Source organism: Centruroides sculpturatus, unplaced genomic scaffold (genome assembly GCF_000671375.1).
Source record: "Centruroides sculpturatus isolate CEXI.00-Female unplaced genomic scaffold, Cexi_2.0 scaffold729, whole genome shotgun sequence".
Lineage (NCBI taxonomy): Eukaryota > Metazoa > Arthropoda > Arachnida > Scorpiones > Buthidae > Centruroides > Centruroides sculpturatus.
Window position 1 is genome coordinate 53,064 of NW_019385029.1, and position 22,505 is coordinate 75,568.

At 26.8% G+C, this 22,505-nt stretch overlaps 1 protein-coding gene across 1 annotated transcript in view; it reads right to left on the reverse strand.

The window, feature by feature from the left end:
• The window catches only part of LOC111633653 (voltage-dependent calcium channel gamma-5 subunit-like), a 212,028-nt gene that overhangs the window by 7,796 nt on the left and 181,727 nt on the right, over positions 1–22,505 (reverse strand). The window contains exon 3 of the mRNA XM_023378260.1: positions 3,101–3,241. Coding sequence (XP_023234028.1) covers positions 3,101–3,241 — 141 coding nt within the window. The remainder of the gene's footprint in view (positions 1–3,100; positions 3,242–22,505) is intronic.

Consider the following 22,505-nt stretch of genomic DNA (forward strand, 5'->3'; position numbering starts at 1 on the left):
TAATGAATTTCAGGTANAATGTTACCGGGAAAGTTACACAACTCGTTGCTGAATTTTCTTCTTATATAAATCATATGAACTGTATATAGCATTGTGTGTTTGTATGAGATATACACTATTAGTTAACTGTAAAATACTGTAAATAAAATGTTAATGAATGCTAACAAAATAAGTTTAACTTATATTATTTAAATTTCATGTTTTTATATAAAATACAAAACAGTTCAAGGAGCTGTAATGTCTGTAATATCTTTTCTATCTGATCGTTATGTATTTCCTAATTTCTTATATATCTTGTTTTATATTTTGTCTGTAAGAATTATTAGATAACTCTTTAATACTTAAATTACACTTAGAATTATATTTTATTTATATTTTATATAGGATTTATCTACAAATACTTATTTAACGTACAACCCAAATATATAATTAGAAATATATGTTTCCGTTGAAGAATTTAAATTTATTTTTAGACAATTCATAGACCACACAATACATTTTGGTGTACTTGAATAGCAATTTTTGTAAATAATACTGAAAAAAAAATTGGTGTGAATAAATTTAGCTTAACTAAGGAACAATTTATTTTATTATTTACCACACATTTACTAAGTTTTTATAAACTGAAACTGTTAAATAGTTTGTAATACATTTAAATGAAGTTAAGAGAGAAAATCAATTGTTTCATCCTTATGGATCATAGTGAGATGATAGAAATCCAACACCAGGTTTGAAAATCAAACTATATAAAACTTTGACAATCATATCACCGTGCCAATTAACACTGGTTCAAATATCAAATCATTATTTACCCTCCTAAATATGAACTTTCCATTAGTAGAAGAGAAAGAAGAATTATTTACAGATAAGAAAGAAAAATCAAAGAACGTGCGTGGATAAACGAGGATAACAGAAAAAACAAAAGAGAGAATACAAGATGTGTATGGGAGAAAGAAGGCGAATGAAAAGTTTATTAAGAATACACGAAAGAAGAGAGAAAAAGGGACAGGAAAAAATAAAGGAAACTCTATTTGTCACCTTTATTTCTGCTTCTTCTTTTCTCCCCTCAAAAAAAGGAAGAAAGAATGAAGAAAGGAGCGATAAATAGATAATATAAGCTACACGAAGTTTAATTCTTGTCGATTTTCTAAAATATCTTTCACATTTGACATTAAAAAATTATATTTTAGTATAATTAATCAAAATGACATTCTTGTTTCCTTTCCTTATTTATAAATAAAAATCTCTTCTATATTTTATTTTATTTATTCTTTTATCACGCGCTTCTATGGTTCCTGTAATTTAAGTGATACCACGCACACAACGGAAATAAATATATAATTCAACAAAAAACTAAATTCACAGCGTGTTCTTACGTGAAAAAGTGGTTCAATGACAAAATTATTTGTCTATTTTCAGATTTATTTACAGATTATTGCCGTAACGAGTTTTATTTACAGTACTATATAATGTTTGAATTCAAACTAAGACCTCATTACGTATTTTTGATTGACAGGTTAGCCTTGAATTGAGCCATTCTTTTAATAGAATACTTTTGTAACGTGAGATATGCTTCCCTGCACAACACAACCTGATTTGCAGAAAAGCAAACATATAGGAACTCTCGTCGATTTGACTCTTTTAATCCTAGTATAATTTAATAAAATTAAATTATTTTACACGGTTTCTAATTCTATAAATATTCAAAGTTTAAACAAATTGTAACTATAATAATTGAAAATTTTCCTTTCGAAGTAAAACAAATTCTAGATTGTTTTCTATTCATTAATCTGCTTCCAATTTAGGATAACTTCTAGACATTTTTTTATTACAAAATTTATCATAAAACTATTTGTTTTAAAGTTAAATTAAAAAATAAAAAGCTACAAAGATTAAATAATAAAATAAAATTATAAAATACATTATAAAAATACACAAAAAAAGGAATAAAAGAAAGGAATAGAAGGAAGGAAATGTTGACTTAACAAATTTCTTTACTTTAGAAAATTAAATAAAATTTTAATAATTTAATCAAAGTATATTTTGAATTTATGAAATTTTAGTAAATTAAATAGAATTAAAGTAATTGTAACTAATTAATAATAATTTCTTTAAATCTTTACAATAGATGGTTATCAATTTGTATGGTATTGTGTAAAAAGATAAAGTTTTAAATATTTTATTGTATAAAATTTAAATTTTTATAAACATTAAAAATTAATAATTTTATATATTTCTTGACGAATAATACATTAAAATTTATACTATTTCTTATAAAATATTTATTAGCAATATGTAATTATACAGGATGATGTAAAGTCTTCGGATAAAGGCAAAGGATTTACTTTATTATGCAGCTATTTATAAGTTATATAATGTGATTTATGTAGATAATATTTAATTGAATGTGCATATAAATGCACGTTAACGCTTCACGTTATAAGCACACATATATCAAGAGCATACCCCTTCAAATAATTCTTGTTCTGTATAGATAATTTAAATCACCCCTGCAGAATATATTAAATTAATACAAAAGATATAAATGGGAATTTATTATTTTTATATCTTTCTTATTAATTTATTCATTGGTTTGGATTATTTTAATCTTTCTTCCTTTATAAATTTTATTTATATTGATAATTAATCACATTAATAACTCAATTTTTGATTTTAAAATTGAAAATTTTTTAATTTATCCCTTTAAATTCTTGCTAGTTAAAGAATAAAAAATAAGTTTGTTATTAATAATTATTTTTTAATTTTGAAGGAAAATATTTAAACAATACTTAATTTTTTAAAATTATTTTTAATGAGGAAATTCTTCTTTTTAAATTAATTTTCCTCATTAAATCATATCATAATTATGTTTACTTATTTTATTAATTTTTATAGAAAATTTACTTATAAAATAAATGACAAAAATCATTAAAATTAAAAATGTCTCATCTGAAAGTTAATGTTTCTATGAGAAAAATTTATAAGGAATTATAATTATTTTATATACAATTAAATTAGTATTAAAATGAATAAATGCAGTTAATAATTAATTTATATTAATTTTAAAAAATTAAAAAAATATATTTATTTATTTACTTACCGGAGAGGATAAAGGCGATACCAGAGGCAAATGTAAGCACCCATCTTCTTCTCAAGAGATGACCAAAAAAACACAATATTTCTCCTATTATCAAGATAAAAGTGCTGACCAGGATGAATATCGCTGCTCTTTTCACTGCGTCTAGAAAATAAAACAAAAAATTTAATATTTAAAAAAATTAAATTATACATTTTTAACCACAATTTGCTCTTATCAGAAAATATACCTTTACTAAATTCCCTTATAATTGAGCTGCAATTTGAAAAAAATTGTGAAACTATAAATCCCCATTGAAATCTCCGTCTTAATCTTGAGAACGGTGTTAAATAAATGAAATTCAAGAACAGATATCGAAAGCTTAGGGGTAAGCGTAAGGCCTTAATTGACTATATAAGAACTTCCTGAAGTCACGTGATTTCAATTCAAAAATCTTCCCTGGAAGGTGTTAGATAGATGACCGGCATGACTCTATGCTTAAAGGAAAAGTATGATGTACAGGGACAAACCACTACTAATTTGAGGTAGGAGAGCATATATTTTAAAAAATTATCTGACTTCCGGTCGTGACAAGAAGTTGGTATATAGTTAATCGTGTTCTCGGTCCCTAAGCTTTCTACATCCGATCTCGATTTTAGTAGCTTCTTACACCTGTACATCATACTTTTCCTGATAACAATCGAGTCATGTAGGTCATTTATCTAACTCTGTTTTTGAGAATAACGAAGGACAGATACACAATGGGAATGTATATGTCTGAAATTTGAAAATTACAGGCCAATAACTCTCATTTATCATTCTATACAAATTCTATCATTTCTCAATCTACTGAAGTTTTTAGGAAGAGAGAAAATTCAGGTTGCAATTATAATCCTTTAGGAAATAATACGCTTGATATTAATTAAGGATTGTTTCCTCCGTTTCCTTTTTTAATTTTCTTTATTATTTTTATAAGGGAACTTCTTAAAATAGCTTATAAAACCTGAATTTATTGTGATGCTTTTAGAGAGAGGAAGAGAAGTTAGAACGCAATTATGATCCATTAAGTAGCCATAATTTTAATATTATTGATTCAAGGTTGTTTCCTCTATTTTTTCTTTTATTTTTATTTATTTTTTAAATAAAATTAAGTCTTCAATTGCGTATAAAACTTTAATTTATTATGAAATTCCTCCCACGAGGAGAGAGAAAATCTAAAATATAATTATAACCTATTAGGAAGTAATAATTTTGTTATCATTAAATAAATATTGTTTCCCTCATTTTCTCTTTTAAATTTATTTATTTTTTATAAAAGGATCTATTAAAAAATAGCGTAGAAAACTTTAATATCTTATAATATTCCCCTGAAGATTTACATTAACGATCCAATTTAAGCTTTTCCAAACACATCTCTTATGACTAAAGTAGACAAAATGTTCAGATTTTTAATGGTTTATACATTAAAATAATTATTTTAATTAATTTTTTACAGTGTTTAAATATTATTACACGGCATAATTTAATTATTTTTTATTATATTAAAATTTTACTCGTGTAGAAAAATTTATAGATTAACCTAAATCTCAGGCAAAATATACGATACACTGAAGGGTAATAAATAAATTATTTAGTCGTAAGTTATAAATAAATTAATATAAAATATTTTAACGTTTTTAATTTAAATTATTAAAATATTTTTAAATTTATAGTAAAAATATTTTCATTATAGAATATTTATTATAAAATCAAGCCAAAGAATAAAATCCAAATCACGAGACGTGGGATCGGTGCTAATTCTGGAATTGAAAATTTTAATTCAGAATTGGAAACGAACCCTCGACTTTTAACGAAGTAAAACACAAAGGCTCATAAATCAGTTAACTAAATTAACTGAACTTTTCATATCTCGGATTAACTGATTTTTGGGCCACCCTCTCTATTGTATTTCTTACCTTACCGAAAGATTCGGGGTTCAGTTCCTAATTAGATTAACACGTTTCATTTACATTTTATAGCTGTAGATTGTGATTTAATTACATTTTAAATAATATTTTTATAAATTATATATATATAACTATTGTAAATCAATCATTTTAACGTGTTTTTAGAAAAAATTAAAAGAAAAGTTTTGTTTACATTTTTCAAATATTTGTATTAATTTTGAAAAGAGAAATTTGCCCACAAACTATTTACAAAACTCCTTCACATGATTCAAAATAGGATATTCTGATGATTTGATAGTAGAATCTTCCCGAAATTGCCTTGCCCCCGGTCTTAGTTGTCAGAAATGAAGATCTCTAAATGAGGTTAGGTCATGTTTCAACCGGAAATTACAACTCCTGATCAAACATTGATAATGAATATTAGCTCTACCATTCTAGATATATCAAGGAATTGATACCTATCACTTAATTTCGTGATTTCAAATTATCTATTTTTTTTATTAAATTAAATATTCTTTCATAAATTTTATATTAATAATATAAAGCATATCTTTATATTTAATTTTTACTTTCCCGGGTGTTATATATAACATACGAAAAGTCTGAAATCAAAAAAATTAACACCTCCTGAAGATTTTTACATTTTTGGACTCAGGGGTCCTGCAGAAATTCAAAAGAATTTGAGAANATAAAATCAAGCCAAAGAATAAAATCCAAATCACGAGACGTGGGATCGGTGCTAATTCTGGAATTGAAAATTTTAATTCAGAATTGGAAACGAACCCTCGACTTTTAACGAAGTAAAACACAAAGGCTCATAAATCAGTTAACTAAATTAACTGAACTTTTCATATCTCGGATTAACTGATTTTTGGGCCACCCTCTCTATTGTATTTCTTACCTTACCGAAAGATTCGGGGTTCAGTTCCTAATTAGATTAACACGTTTCATTTACATTTTATAGCTGTAGATTGTGATTTAATTACATTTTAAATAATATTTTTATAAATTATATATATATAACTATTGTAAATCAATCATTTTAACGTGTTTTTAGAAAAAATTAAAAGAAAAGTTTTGTTTACATTTTTCAAATATTTGTATTAATTTTGAAAAGAGAAATTTGCCCACAAACTATTTACAAAACTCCTTCACATGATTCAAAATAGGATATTCTGATGATTTGATAGTAGAATCTTCCCGAAATTGCCTTGCCCCCGGTCTTAGTTGTCAGAAATGAAGATCTCTAAATGAGGTTAGGTCATGTTTCAACCGGAAATTACAACTCCTGATCAAACATTGATAATGAATATTAGCTCTACCATTCTAGATATATCAAGGAATTGATACCTATCACTTAATTTCGTGATTTCAAATTATCTATTTTTTTTATTAAATTAAATATTCTTTCATAAATTTTATATTAATAATATAAAGCATATCTTTATATTTAATTTTTACTTTCCCGGGTGTTATATATAACATACGAAAAGTCTGAAATCAAAAAAATTAACACCTCCTGAAGATTTTTACATTTTTGGACTCAGGGGTCCTGCAGAAATTCAAAAGAATTTGAGAATTTTTACTATATGTATGTGTCTGAAGCACGTTTTCGTTCCCCCACTTTGAAGTTTAATAACTCCGGTTCCTTTTGTCGAAAATTTCTGAAATTTTTCAGGGAAGTTTGCGTGTTGGGTGGATTATTATTCCAAAATTTTGGCAATGAAAGGAAGAGGGGTTAGAGAGATAAAGGGGATTGTGTGTCATAGCTACAGTGGAAACTGTAGCTATGACACGCAATCCCTTTAATCTATGCTTAAAGGAAAAGTATGATGTACAGGGGCAAACCAGTAATGAAGGGTTTCACTTATTAGCATTTACGATTTTTCTTTTCTTTTATTATAAAATTCATCTCTATCCTCAAAATTAAACTTTCTGCTATTTTATAATAATTAATAATAATAAGGTGTTTAAAAATTAAATCTGATAACAGGTGGAACCACGCAAAATTTAAATTCTTTTGCCGGAAAAGTTACGCAACTCGCTGCTGGACATTTTAAGCAATTATTTTAAAATTACTTCGATAATTATTTGAATATTGTTATTAGGGGAGACCGGGGCAACTTCGGCATGCGGGGCAAGTTTGTCAAGCGCTTTTTTTAAAAAACAAATTAAAAGGAGACTTTGGTTATAGGTTAGGCAGTTGAGTTTTATTGGTGGCTTGTTGAGTGTAGTGTTTTTATTGTTCTCCAACAAGCGTAGTTGAATTATCAAGCAAATTTTCATTTTCGTTCAATTCCATATAATATTTTTTTTCCATTTATATTGAATTGGCAGGTTTTGTTATAATTCCATGATAACGAAAGTTACTTTTCCTGTTAGAAGGATGTAACTTCAACTTATTCACGTGGCCAGATCGTGGCTTGGCATTCTGTTCTCAGGGTTGTACTTAATGTTTCGAAATCATGACTAGCGGGGTAAGATCGGCAACATAAAGCCACATTAGAAGCAAAGGATAAAAATCAAACAGATGATAAATGAAAACATGTTTGCATTTGTTATTCATGTATATATGTCTTTGAACTTGCATTTCGTTGTAATAATATTAAATGGGTGTTGGATTTGTATTTCTTTGTTTTAATAGTGAATTCCAACTTATACATTGTTAATAACATAATTTTATATACGTGCCTATCTTGCCCCATTACTGTTGCCCCTATACCAGGGGCAACTTTAATAAAAATAATTAAAATAATTACAACTTTACAAAAAGAGAGAAGTTGCCGATCTTGCCCCTATACCCGGGGCAACTTCGTCAATTTCTCTCTTCTTGTAAAGTTGTAATTATTTTAATTATTTTTATTTCCAAACTGATTTTAACCAGTTCTATAGTAAGGTAACATTCCAATAGACAATATGCAAAGCTTTTTTTTTAGTTTACAGCAGTATTTATTACACAAAATTTAAGTAAAGCTTAACATGCCGATCTTGCCCCGGTCTCCCCTATATAAACTTAGCATCTTGTGTATTTTAATTAAAAACTTTCTTTCAATTTGGATTTTTAAAATTTCAATTACAATAAATTTTAGTGTTTTAACTTAATGCTTAAATATGTTTAAATTATTTCTTAATTTATTTTAAATTAAGATATAAAAGATAATTTATATTAAAATTTATTCTTTATTTTTGGATTATTTTCATTTTTCTTTCATTTTCTTTTCATTTATATCCAAATAATTCTCATATTTTCAAATGAATTTTGATTCTATCAATACTTAATTTTCTTCATTTTTTTAAAATTTATGCTTAATCATTTCTTCACTTAATAATTTCTATAACTATTAATAAACACATTGCAATTTAGAATCTAACGAGCAATTATTTATTGTGACATGATCACAATGCTGGATTACAATTTTTAATCATAATTTTTACTTTATTTAATTTAAAACGTATCAAATTAGTAGTGGCTTGCCCCTGAATATCATACTTTTCCTTTAAGAACAGATTCGTGCCGGTTATCTAACACCTTTTAGGAGAAAATTTTGAATTGAAATAACATAACTTTCGGTTTATACCGGAAGTTCTTATATAGTGAATCAGGCCTCTTGTCCCAATTCCCTTCACCTTTTGTCTCTATTTCTATCTATCTTACACCATTCTCGAGATTAAGGAATGACAGGCAGACGAATGGACAGCAGTGGGAATTTATGTATACAATTTTTTTCCAAAAGAAAACACAAATACGTCGAAACTATTTAAAAAACATAATTAAAGCTCATTTAATTTATTAAGTTATAAACAACTTTACCTGTAAGTAATTATAGTTATTATTAAATATATCGAAATAAAGTTTTAAAAAAGTTTTAACATTAAATAAAGAAAAATTTTCTTTCCATTTTGATCTCCTTAGAGCATAACAAATCAATTGAAAAGTAAATATACGAGAGTGCATAAACTAATAATTGCTTGCTTTATCTATCTTCCTATGACTAAGAACTGTTTACATGTCTCCAATTCCATAATATCCATTGCAACGTTGAAGTTGCTTACAAGCCAAGTGTACGAGTTGTAAACACCTAGTTTAACGCTAAGGGACTATGGATCACACTATATAGTCGACAATAACGACGTCCATACGAGCTACGTGTAACTAAGCACTGTGACTTTTAGTTTGTCCACTGTTTGGCTAGTTGAAGTCGTTTAATTTCTTACGGTCGACCTGCATTGCAATATATATATATACATCCCCCAACTCACAACCACTGATACTATTTTCCCAAGAGGGAGAAAATGCATTTGTTCTCATCAGCTATCAACTTGATACAGAAATCTCTTTATTCTTCCTCCTTTCCTCATCTTCTAATTTATCAAAAATATAATTTTTTAAAATATTTGATTTATCGATTAATAATGAACAGAACATTATTTATTTATTATGAAAGTGAATATTTCGCATTATTAATTTATTAGTTTCAAATATATCTTTGTTCATACGTTTTTCATAAATATTTGAGTTAACGATTCGATTTATAAACTTGAAATTTTCACACCGAATTTACGACTTTTAACTACATTTCTGTGCCCAGATTTACTTAGAATTGGATCAAGAAATCATTAAGATTACTCAAAACTTTGTAAAACATCGTACAATTATCAATATTAATAAATTTATACAGTTTCTGATACGTAAACAAGCAAATTTTCAATTAATTTATTGACTCATTTACAAAAGAATTTAAACAAAACAATCTTATATAAAATCGATAAAATCTTGTATAGAAAGTTAGATAAGTAAAAAATTTTTATCAGATATTTATTCTTCTTAAAATCGATATTTGGAAAAATTCAACAAATTCATCGATTTATCGAGAAGAGAGCATAAACTGTCAAAAGAGAAAGATGCTGTCAAAATAACAAACAAGCAGTGACAATATCCTTTAAATACTTTTCCGTTAATCCTTATGATCTTACTTAAAAATAGTTTTTGCCCAATCGAAAGAAATACCTTTTTTCCTCTATTGACTTCCTGTATAATAGGATTTCTATCTAGAGATTATCTTAGTACATTCTTCTATTCAACTAGTTCACAGCAATGTACAAAGTTAAAGCTTTCAAGAGCATCTAATTACTACTGATAACCAAGAGTTTCCTGATCGATGCGTTTACCTTGTTACCGAGTGTAACCACATAACCTTAAATTGTTCATTGAAGCAAAATTCTGTACAGCTCTTAATTATATCAATAGATAATTATAGATTAATGTTTACATAAAAATTAATAAATCTTTTATAATTTATAAATTATTTTTCCTCCTTAATTTAGACGGTAATAAAATTATATATATATATATGTGTGTGTGTGTGTGATAAATGTTCTTATTTTATTAAATTTTTTGAAGTGATAAGTTTAAAATTAAGGCGAAATTTAATTAATTTTTATCATTTTTATTTATTTATCGAGTGATTGCTGTTTTAAGTAGAATCCTTAAATATAATACGGAATTTACGCCTAGACTAAACATGCTACAAGTTAGGATTTCACGCATGATGGAACTCACTCCATCTCCTGAAGTAATTAATACACAATATATTGTCTGTTACTATTTGATGAGGTACTATAAGACCTCTTGCATATTATACCTTAAGGCCACGGTCTAAATCCGATCCTACTTCAAATTATGCTTCTGAATTAATGTGTGTTTTTAGGGATTTTTATGCTTAAAATGATTCAAATTAAGCTTTTTTACATTATAACTTCAATTTTTAAAGCATAATTTAGTACATTTCTTTCTACAACATACATTTNCACAAACACGTCGTATGGGCTATTCTATTTTGTGGACATACCCTACTCTCTACTAGTAAATAATTACGGGTTTTCTGTTTCTTATAAAGATATTAATTTATCATGTTTTGTTTTATTTATTTACTGTCTAAATATTTTATTGTTATTTTTTAAATTCGTTGTAATAGATAAACTTTCACAAGTAACAGGTTATGAAGAAAATCCAAAAATAATGGTTTCTTACATTTTCCTCTCTCACCAAAAAGGCTGGCAACAACATCAGAACACATTTATTTAAACATCATTCCATGTTTGGGCATATAATCCTCATCACATGGATGACGATGTATTTGTTGTATTTTCTTTTTTTTATGTAAGTATGAAGTCTGTCCCTTCACTGGGGTATTTTCTTTTGGCATTTTTAGTTATATTCAATTTAATTTTTAAAATCTAACAACGAGTTGCGTAACTTTCCTGACAAAAAAGTTAAAATTGTGTGTGGCACCATCTGTTTTGAAATTTTATTAATGAACTTTTTATGTTATTAATTATTATGAAAATGGCAAACAGTTCATTTCTGAGAGTAGAGATGAGTTTTATAAAAATTGCAAATGCTACTAACTAGTAAAATCCTAATGCATTAAGTCCGATCCCACTGAAGATATGACACATGATCTTCTATCTTTCCATCCCGACAACATTTAACCACCAAAATTTAACAGCATAAAGCCCTCTAATACACAAACAGACTTGATAAATTTCAGAAATTTTTGACAATAGGTTAAGGAGTTATTATGCTTCAAATTGGGTGAATAAAATCGTGTCCCTCCACACACACACCCACACACTAACACACTAACTTGAAAAATATAATTCTATTGTTATTATTGTGTTTTTAAATTATTATTTTTATTAAAAGTCTCTCTCTCTCTCTCTCTCTTTTCTCGCTGGTTTTAGAATAAAGGTATTAATTTTAAAATATTTGATTTATCGATTAATAATGAACAGAACATTATTTATTTATTATGAAAGTGAATATTTCGCATTATTAATTTATTAGTTTCAAATATACCTTTGTTCATACGTTTTTCATAAATATTTGAGTTAACGATTCGATTTATAAACTTGAAATTTTCACACCGAATTTACGACTTTTAACTACATTTCTGTGCCCAGATTTACTTAGAATTGGATCAAGAAATCATTAAGATTACTCAAAACTTTGTAAAACATCGTACAATTATCAATATTAATAAATTTATACAGTTTCTGATACGTAAACAAGCAAATTTTCAATTAATTTATTGACTCATTTACAAAAGAATTTAAACAAAACAATCTTATATAAAATCGATAAAATCTTGTATAGAAAGTTAGATAAGTAAAAAATTTTTATCAGATATTTATTCTTCTTAAAATCGATATTTGGAAAAATTCAACAAATTCATCGATTTATCGAGAAGAGAGCATAAACTGTCAAAAGAGAAAGATGCTGTCAAAATAACAAACAAGCAGTGACAATATCCTTTAAATACTTTTCCGTTAATCCTTATGATCTTACTTAAAAATAGTTTTTGCCCAATCGAAAGAAATACCTTTTTTCCTCTATTGACTTCCTGTATAATAGGATTTCTATCTAGAGATTATCTTAGTACATTCTTCTATTCAACTAGTTCACAGCAATGTACAAAGTTAAAGCTTTCAAGAGCATCTAATTACTACTGATAACCAAGAGTTTCCTGATCGATGCGTTTACCTTGTTACCGAGTGTAACCACATAACCTTAAATTGTTCATTGAAGCAAAATTCTGTACAGCTCTTAATTATATCAATAGATAATTATAGATTAATGTTTACATAAAAATTAATAAATCTTTTATAATTTATAAATTATTTTTCCTCCTTAATTTAGACGGTAATAAAATTATATATATATATATGTGTGTGTGTGTGTGATAAATGTTCTTATTTTATTAAATTTTTTGAAGTGATAAGTTTAAAATTAAGGCGAAATTTAATTAATTTTTATCATTTTTATTTATTTATCGAGTGATTGCTGTTTTAAGTAGAATCCTTAAATATAATACGGAATTTACGCCTAGACTAAACATGCTACAAGTTAGGATTTCACGCATGATGGAACTCACTCCATCTCCTGAAGTAATTAATACACAATATATTGTCTGTTACTATTTGATGAGGTACTATAAGACCTCTTGCATATTATACCTTAAGGCCACGGTCTAAATCCGATCCTACTTCAAATTATGCTTCTGAATTAATGTGTGTTTTTAGGGATTTTTATGCTTAAAATGATTCAAATTAAGCTTTTTTACATTATAACTTCAATTTTTAAAGCATAATTTAGTACATTTCTTTCTACAACATACATTTATAGTATTAAATTTATTAGCATAATACTCTTATCGTCTCAAATTATTCAGTGAAGTGAGTTACGTACAATGTATTAATGTATTATTTGATATTATATTTTAAAAGGGGTTTTATCCTTTATTTTTATTATTTTCTTTTTAAAGAATTTTCACCAAAGTGGTAAACAGCATGAAAACAAGAATAAAAATATCTCTGGATGAGTCATAACATCTTCAAGGTATGAAACATTTTCCTTTATACTATTTTATATTTGTGTTTTTCCGCTCGGTGTAACATCCGTAAGTTTAGTGTATGGTCCAAAGATTCTTCAATTATTTGTTTTGATTAAAAACAAACCGACTTCCTGGAATTTAAATTAAAAACCTAACCAAGAACCAATTAAATTAAATTAATTACGTTCGCTGCTAACCAATCGCAATTCATTCGTTCAAATTTGTTTACTTAAGACTCGAATTATAGAATAATGTATTAAACATTAGGGAAAATTATCTAATAAATAAATAAAATTTACAACATTGAAGCAATTTAATGTTTCTTTTTTCTTCTTCTTCTTTTTCTTTAAGGAATAATCTTGAAATATTTACTTAAATGTTTATAAAAACGAATAATTAAATCATCACAATACCGGCTGCAATTTTTAATCGTTTTTTTTTAATTTAAAAAAATCACGTAACTTCCGGTTTACACCGGAAGTTTTTACTTAGTTAATCGAGGTCTCCGGATTATAATCTTTCCATATTTGCTCTCGATTTTAGTGGTGTCGTGTCTCTGTACTGTACATCATTCTTCTCTTCGTAACAAGCGAGTTATGCGGTCATCTAACTTCGTTCTCGGGAAAATTTTGAATTGAAATCACGTGGCTTCCGTTCCAGAACGGAAGTTTATAAATACTTAATTGAAGCCTTCGGCTACTGAATTTTCCATATTTAGTTTCGATTTTTATCTATCTAATTCCGTTCTTGAGGTTAACGAAGGATAGATAACAGAAGAATAAAAATGAAATTGTATAGGTCTGAAATTTGAAAATTGCAGCCCAGTTATAGCTAATACTTTTGTATTTAATTAATTCCTAAGTAAATTAAGTCATAATTACTTTTAAGAAAATATAAATTGTTCTCTGGTGATAATTAGAGTAAATATAACTTTATTTAGTCCTGAAAAATATACAAATATAGCAATTAGAAAAGGTATAATAATTATCTATGAGTAAGATCTGAGAGAATTGAGATAGGGCCGAATCAACAACAAACGTGGGCCTTCCTCTCTTCGAAAGCCATAAAAATATATGAATTAAATAAATAAAATAAATAATAACAGATTTTCATAACTTAAACATAAAATAAATATTAATTTATCTCTATATAAGTCTTTACAGATAATTTTCGAAATTTAATTGAAAATTTTGATTTATTGAAGGTTTCTAAACGAATTAATGCATTAAATTGACTTATTAAATGAATTATATTATAGATTTATCAGGCATATTAATGTTGTAGTTTGTATTTAAAATACAGTGATACAGTATAAAAATATAAAGAAAATTGTAAAATTTAGATTTTTATTCATTAAGTTCATTTCAATAAATCAAATTAAATTAATTTTACGAGTTTAAATTTTAAATATCGTTTAAACATCAATTTCATTTCGAAAAAAATAATTCATATCCCTCGGGTCTTACGTGAATTATGCAGAAATATTGTAGATATAGTTACAGCACCTGATACAAAGGAGCTATTATTGAGCCAATTGCCTTAAAGCTAGTCTTTAATGTCAAAAGCAAATCCATTGGATAAAAGAAAGTAGTAGAAAGAAATATAGCTAGAAAGAAAGTATGAGTTTAATACAGTCGATAGTTCATGAACTGTATAAATTTATAGTGCAGACATACAGAGGTGTTATAATTTTGACTGGAGGAGCAAGAGGAATAACACGTAAATAACGATCAATCACGCGTGCAACAGTTGACCACAAGACAAATAAACTCAAAATTAATCGAGGAGCAAACCAAAGTCTATCGCACACTTCTTCAACAACGTGAGGAATTGTCACGAAAATAAATCAAACTTTTAAGAATTTTTTGTTTTATATGTTGCATTAATATTGGGTATAGAAATATAAAGTGTTTTCAACGAAATATACGTTAAAAATTAATTTAAAAATTCATATCTTTTCAACATGCTTCTCTAAACATTCTTCATCCTCATCCTCTAACAAAGACAAAGCTTGGATAAATAGATTTTTTAAAGAAAATATAATTATCTGGTTAAACAATTATAATTAACCTAGAAAAATAAAATTATTTGTTAAATATTTTAAAATTTTATTTTATGTAACAAAAATTGTTAAGTTTCTGTTAGGAAAAAAAATTATATTTAAGTGATACATTCCTGCCAGTTATTGATATAAGAATATTTTGAAGAGAAATTCGTGGAATCCGTAAAGAATTTAAGTGAAAGATTGGCAAAAGGCTTGATATTTATCACGGAATTTAAGAAATTTTGTATGATTTAAGAATGATTTTTTATAAATAAAAAAGCATTTAATATAACGAATTATAAAAATATTTTTTTACACAAATACTCAAGATTATGAAAAGAAGATATTAAATTATACATGACTTAATGTTAATTATCTTAGTTAACGTTTATTTTAATAAAAAAATAAATTTGTTTAAAGATAGGGGAGATCGGGGCAAGATCGGCATGTTAAGCTTTACTTAAATTTTGTGTAATAAATACTGCTGTAAACTGAAAAAAAAGCGTTGCATATTGTCTATTGGAATGTTACCTTACTATAGAACTGGTTAAAATCAGTTTGGAAATAAAAATAATTAAAATAATTACAACTTTACAAGAAGAGAGAAATTGACGAAGTTGCCCCGGGTATAGGGGCAAGATCGGCAACTTCTCTCTTTTTGTAAAGTTGTAATTATTTTAATTATTTTTATTAAAGTTGCCCCTGGTATAGGGGCAACAGTAATGGGGCAAGATAGGCACGTATATAAAATTATGTTATTAACAATGTATAAGTTGGAATTCACTATTAAAACAAAGAAATACAAATCCAACACCCATTTAATATTATTACAACGAAATGCAAGTTCAAAGACATATATACATGAATAACAAATGCAAACATGTTTTCATTTATCATCTGTTTGATTTTTATCCTTTGCTTCTAATGTGGCTTTATGTTGCCGATCTTACCCCGCTAGTCATGATTTCGAAACATTAAGTACAACCCTGAGAACAGAATGCCAAGCCACGATCTGGCCACGTGAATAAGTTGAAGTTACATCCTTCTAACAGGAAAAGTAACTTTCGTTATCATGGAATTATAACAAAACCTGCCAATTCAATATAAATGGAAAAAAAATATTATATGGAATTGAACGAAAATGAAAATTTGCTTGATAATTCAACTACGCTTGTTGGAGAACAATAAAAACACTACACTCAACAAGCCACCAATAAAACTCAACTGCCTAACCTATAACCAAAGTCTCCTTTTAATTTGTTTTTTAAAAAAAGCGCTTGACAAACTTGCCCCGCATGCCGAAGTTGCCCCGATCTCCCCTAAATAGCATTAAAATATTACAGATTCCATAGTTTCTTCCACCTTACCTTTACCTAACCACTGTAGAATTATATTCATTTGTAATGCACAATATTTTGATTTTATAAAGCTTATAATACTTAAATATATAGAATAATATTTGTAATTATTACAATTAAGAGAAGCAGCAATACAACTGTTAGTAAATGGAACACTCCATCCAATTAACCAAGCGAAATTCTCTTGGCTATAGACTAGAGTATATCAAGTGCATCAATCTCCCCTGAAGAGAAGAATGGGCACTACATTTGATGTCATTGATTTTGTGACCCAAATGAAAACAATTTGTTGCAACCTAATGCAATAAATAATTGATTGCTTACTTTATTTTTCCTAAGAAGAATTTAACTTTGTCGTATATCCCAAACTAACCGAGACCCTATTCTATGAATACGTATCACTATACAAGATAGGATCTGTAGGTCTCATTCCTGTCACAGATCAAGGTAGGATCTGTAATAGGAATGATAGAAGTGTATTTTCTTATATTACACTTCTGAAAATGGTACACATTTAACATTAATCATTAATTTGTAATGATTAACTATATACTTTTTTTACTCTACATCTTCTAATTACTTTCTCGCCTGTTGTATCAAAAGGAAAGTATGAAGTTGGGTCAAAAATGACCTTCTAAGATTTCAACATCTTTGCACACGGGATCTTGAACGTCCAAAAATGCAAAATAATTCTGGGTTTTTTCTGTATGTATGGATGTTAGTCTGTGTTTGTGTATAGGTGTGTGTGAAAGACGCGATTTTTAAACCAAATTTCAAGCTTAATAACTCCTGTGACTTTAGTCAAAAATGTCTGATATCTTGCACAGAGGTTTGTATATTAGAAAAGACTTTTTCTAGAAATTTTCAGAAAAATTGGAGCATTCCTTCGGGAGATATTAAGGGTATGGGAGCAATATCTCTTTCAAGTTATAAAATATTTTTTACTTGTACAAAATCTGAAGACTTCAAGGTAATAATAGCAATTATTAGATATGAGAACAAATAAATAATGCCGAAAAAGTCCAGCAACAACACTGACAGCTTATGATTCGAAGATTTTTATTAAACTAAACATTTTATTAGCACTCCAATATTCTTTATTAAAAAAAATGTATTTGTTTGCTTTCTCATTTACTTCTATAGATTATTTTTATTGAAGTATTCATTTTTCTTTAAAATTTACGATAATGTCAGAAAATAATGCAAGTTTCGCATTATTTAATGCTTTCTAATCTTAAGAAGAAAATGCATTGGCTTATAAGGCAGTAATAATTATTATATATATTCTAATTATAATAATTTTTTCTTTTGCAATTTAGACGTTAATAAATCTTAATTTATAAAGATAATAAATACGTTTGAATTTACATATTTCAGTTTTATCAGCATTTTCTCTAATTATTTATTTTGAATACATTAATCTTTATATTTTCCCCTTTAAGTTTGTATTCTTTGCATAGCACAAAACACTGCAATGCAGAGAAACTAGCTTTAGGAGTAATTAGGAATTATTTTGAAATAAAATTAGTTTTTTATACTGATTTCAATAATTTTAAGTGAAGGAAAAATTTAGCTCAAAAAATAAAAAGTTTAGTTCAAACTTTTATAAGAATTTTTAAGATTTCAAGCTAAATTCCAACCTCTATCTCTCGGATTTGAAGAAGTCTTGAAGGCAAGATCCCTCACGTCAGGCCAACAGTAGGCCTTAATAACGATCACTGGAATGCCTGTCTGTCACGCTTAAAAACCTCAATATATTTACTATAGACAATTATGATTCATTGTCATGTGATAGGATTCGTTCCTATCAAAAGAGTAATAAACTTTAAGAACAAGAATGGATTGGGTTTCAGAGTGATACTAGGAAAATAAATAAACAGCAGGCAAATAAACAATGTAAGGTAGAGCATTTCACGTTCAATTAATAACATTTATCTTTAAAATATACGTCACTTTATAATTAAAACATAGGATTAAAAATTGTTTTATTGAATTTTATAGGATTTTCATCACGTATGAATTTATTATTTCACTTTTTTCCTATATTTCCGATATTTTTTCTCATATATTTATGTTAGTTTTCAAAATTTAATGCATTTTTAAGACCTTCCAAGTAATTAGAAATATAAATTTGAAGATTCAAAAATTCTAGAAAGATTTTTCATTCATATGAATTCTATAAATTCTAATTAGCAAATAATACCTAAAGTATCTAAATGTATAAACAAATACTTTACATCTTTGAATAGAAGAAACATTTATACAAAAATTAATATTCAAAAGAAAATGAAATATATTCCTCTAAATGGAATAAGTACTTACACCTTAAACGTTTAAATCACTAACCTTTAAGCTAATCTTAACTTTATCCTAGAAATCTTAAATGAAATAATGTTTGAGTTACTTATTTTTAATAAAAATAAATAAATACTAAAAGTCTAAACTGTAATATAAATCATATCTTACTAAATAAATAAACTAAAATTAGAGAAAAAAAATTCCGAGTAGGATTTGATCTCCTTATTACACCAGTAAATTAAAATTAAATCCTAGATTAACTAAAATTTCTATATGATTAATAGCTATTAAAATTCAACAGAATGAATATAAAATTTTTATACTAATAACTAATTATAATATTTTAACAGAGGTTTTGACGAACGTCTCATTGGTGTACAAAAACCTTTCGTTTATAAGAGTCTTTATTCTTGTACAAAATCCTTCTAAAGAGCAATCAAAAGTAGACAAAAAATAAGAAATAAAAACAAAGTCTATGACCTTGTAGTAAATCACATAAACATTAGGTCCTAAGGGGAAAAATCTTTTCTTCTTCCTCCTCATCCTCCTCTCTGCATCACTTCTATTCAACTTGCTAGTTTTTCTTATTGACTAACACAAACTCGAATAAAATATTTAAATAAGATTGTTAAAATTACATTCCTTAGAATTTCTAAACAAAAACAAATCTCTAAATATTTATCTTATATAAATAATTTCAACTGCCTAACCTATAACCAAAGTCTCCTTTTAATTTGTTTTTTAAAAAAAGCGCTTGACAAACTTGCCCCGCATGCCGAAGTTGCCCCGATCTCCCCTATAACTTTTGTTTTTCAAAGTTGCTAATTTCAAATATCCTTTTTCCTCTGTTTTTGAGTCAAGAGATAGTATAAATACTACGTATAAGAGACTTGTTCGATAACTCGCCGAGAACTTNCGATCCTTTCGTACAAACTCCCGAGCTATCCCGGTAAGTTTTAACTTGGCCACCGCCAACATTTGCGCTTTGGACCATGCCGCTACTTTCGTGACATCGGCCAATGAATCAAAAAAATCTGTTACTCGGAGACCTCCCGCTTCTCCGGAGAATACTGGCAATAAGGGAATTATTCCTCCCAGACCTCCCAAGGTAATTGGGCTTGGAGTAGGATTTGGATTTGGATTAGGATTAGGGTTTTCTGCCGCAGCCGCTGGTTGTGGATCGTCCTCCATCATATCTCCTAGTCTTAAATCTATCTCCTATCTCTCTTCTAATAATTCTCCTAATCTACCAGTCCCTAACTCGACTATAATTTAATTAAGGTTTTTATGTATTTTATAAGATTGATCATATAAATTTAATCTTTAAGACAGAGGTTTTCAGATTACAATTCGAGGTCTCACATCTTCAAAAATATTGACGATAAATTTAAAATGTAAAAAGTTTATTACTAAACTATATGTTAGGAATCTAAAACATTTAAAAAGAAATTCTTATTTCTTCTCATTAATAAATAAAATAAGAATAAATGAACTTAAGTGTTGATGTGCCACTCATTAGCACTGTAGATTATTTAACTCTACTTACTTCTATATCATTTTATTTAATGTTCAAATATAAATGTTTATTATATTTAATTATAAAAAGATATAGATTTATATAAACTGTAGCTCGATATTTAGTGAAGAAGGATGTATGAAGAAAGATGGTGAGGTAAAATGATTGTTCCAGATTGTATGGAGTCGGGTCAATCCCGGTTAAAGAGAAATAAATGGCTTTCAGAACAGCTGTTATGCTTTAAAGAGTCTTCTTCATTCTACTTACTTGTCTCTTAGTTTATCCGTAGTAAAAGAATTTACCCATAGTCTATGAGCAATTGCTCTTAGACTATTGATTGTTCTTAATAGATTTTAATCTAGGAGCTTGGGATAAGAACTTAAATAATTGAATTGTTTTTTTCTTTTATCGAATTTTAGGATATAAAGTTTTATATTATAATAAAAACTCTAAGTGAATTTTAGTACATTTATAACAATAAAATTAAGATATTGTAGCAATAATAATAATATTAATTTGAAAAATTATTATAAAAAGTACATTATAATTAAATGTAAACAAAATCAAATCGTGATAAATATATAATTGTATTTTTTTTAATTATTCTTTATTATTATTATTGTTTTTAGCTGAAACAAATTAAAATAAATTTTTCAATTTAAAAAGAAAAAATAAGTAAACATATATTTTTGTATTTTTTTTTAAATAAGAAAACATCGAAAAATTTTGATTCCTTTGAGGAAAATATAGAAAAGACGAAAATGCATTTCTCTCCCCCCCGTTGACTCTTTATATTTTTTGACGAAACTATTAAAATCCACAAAGGTGAATTTCTCTAGATAGGTTTTTCCCCCACCTTTTACGTATGAAATTTTGAAAAATTTTTAATAATCTGATCTACATCTCGAGGGAAGAAAGAATGGAAAATTTGATCAATTTCTATTTTTATTTTCTTTTTTTCTATTAAACAAATAATTTTATCTGGAGCAGTGAGATCATTTGATGTAACGCATACATATACGAATTTGAATAATTTATATTTTTGTTAAAAAATAAAAATTATATGTCAAAAATTTTGACTGTAAATTCGTACAGAAATTTATAAATTTAACTAAAAAATCAAGTAAAATTTTTTAAAAGATAGCATTAAAATTTAAAATATTTTAAACAATATTAATTTTATATTAAAAAAATACTATTTAAATGCTATATTTTATGATAAAAAATGCATCCTTTATTACAGACTCGACCGACTAAATGTCTTTGTATTAATGATAAATTATTATTAGCATTTAATTTATTTAAAAAAAGTATACTTTTATAACATTTTCGACAAAATTATTTATTAAATAACAGATATAACAAACCATAAAAGTTGTTGTTTCGTAAGAAATAACAGTCAGAAAATGATGATAAATGATATCAAAGTATATAATGAATATATAGTGAGCGCTTTCGATTACTTTGCAAATTTCAATTCTTCCCATACAAAGTCTTTTGTAAACGAGAAGAATATCTTTTCTTAAATAAAATCCTTTGGGATATGTATTTGGCAATGCAGTACGTCACTATAACACGTTCAAATCTGTTCTAGTTTATCCCAGTGTTCTGAAAATCTCCATCACTTAGAGCTACGTCCCTCTGAGAGTCACGTATTCACTGTCGTTTCTAACGAACTGGTTTGTGTTCCTCTTCTCTCTCTTGAGATTTCTGTTATAATTCTCGAATGCTCTTTCTGTTCTGAATAGTAATTTTTAACTTAAATCTTCGCCTTCTTTCTTATAAATTATCTTGTCGAGTTATAAATATAATAACTTGATTAATTTAATTGATGTTAGTCGGAATTATTTTATGATATTTGCTATTCATTTAGA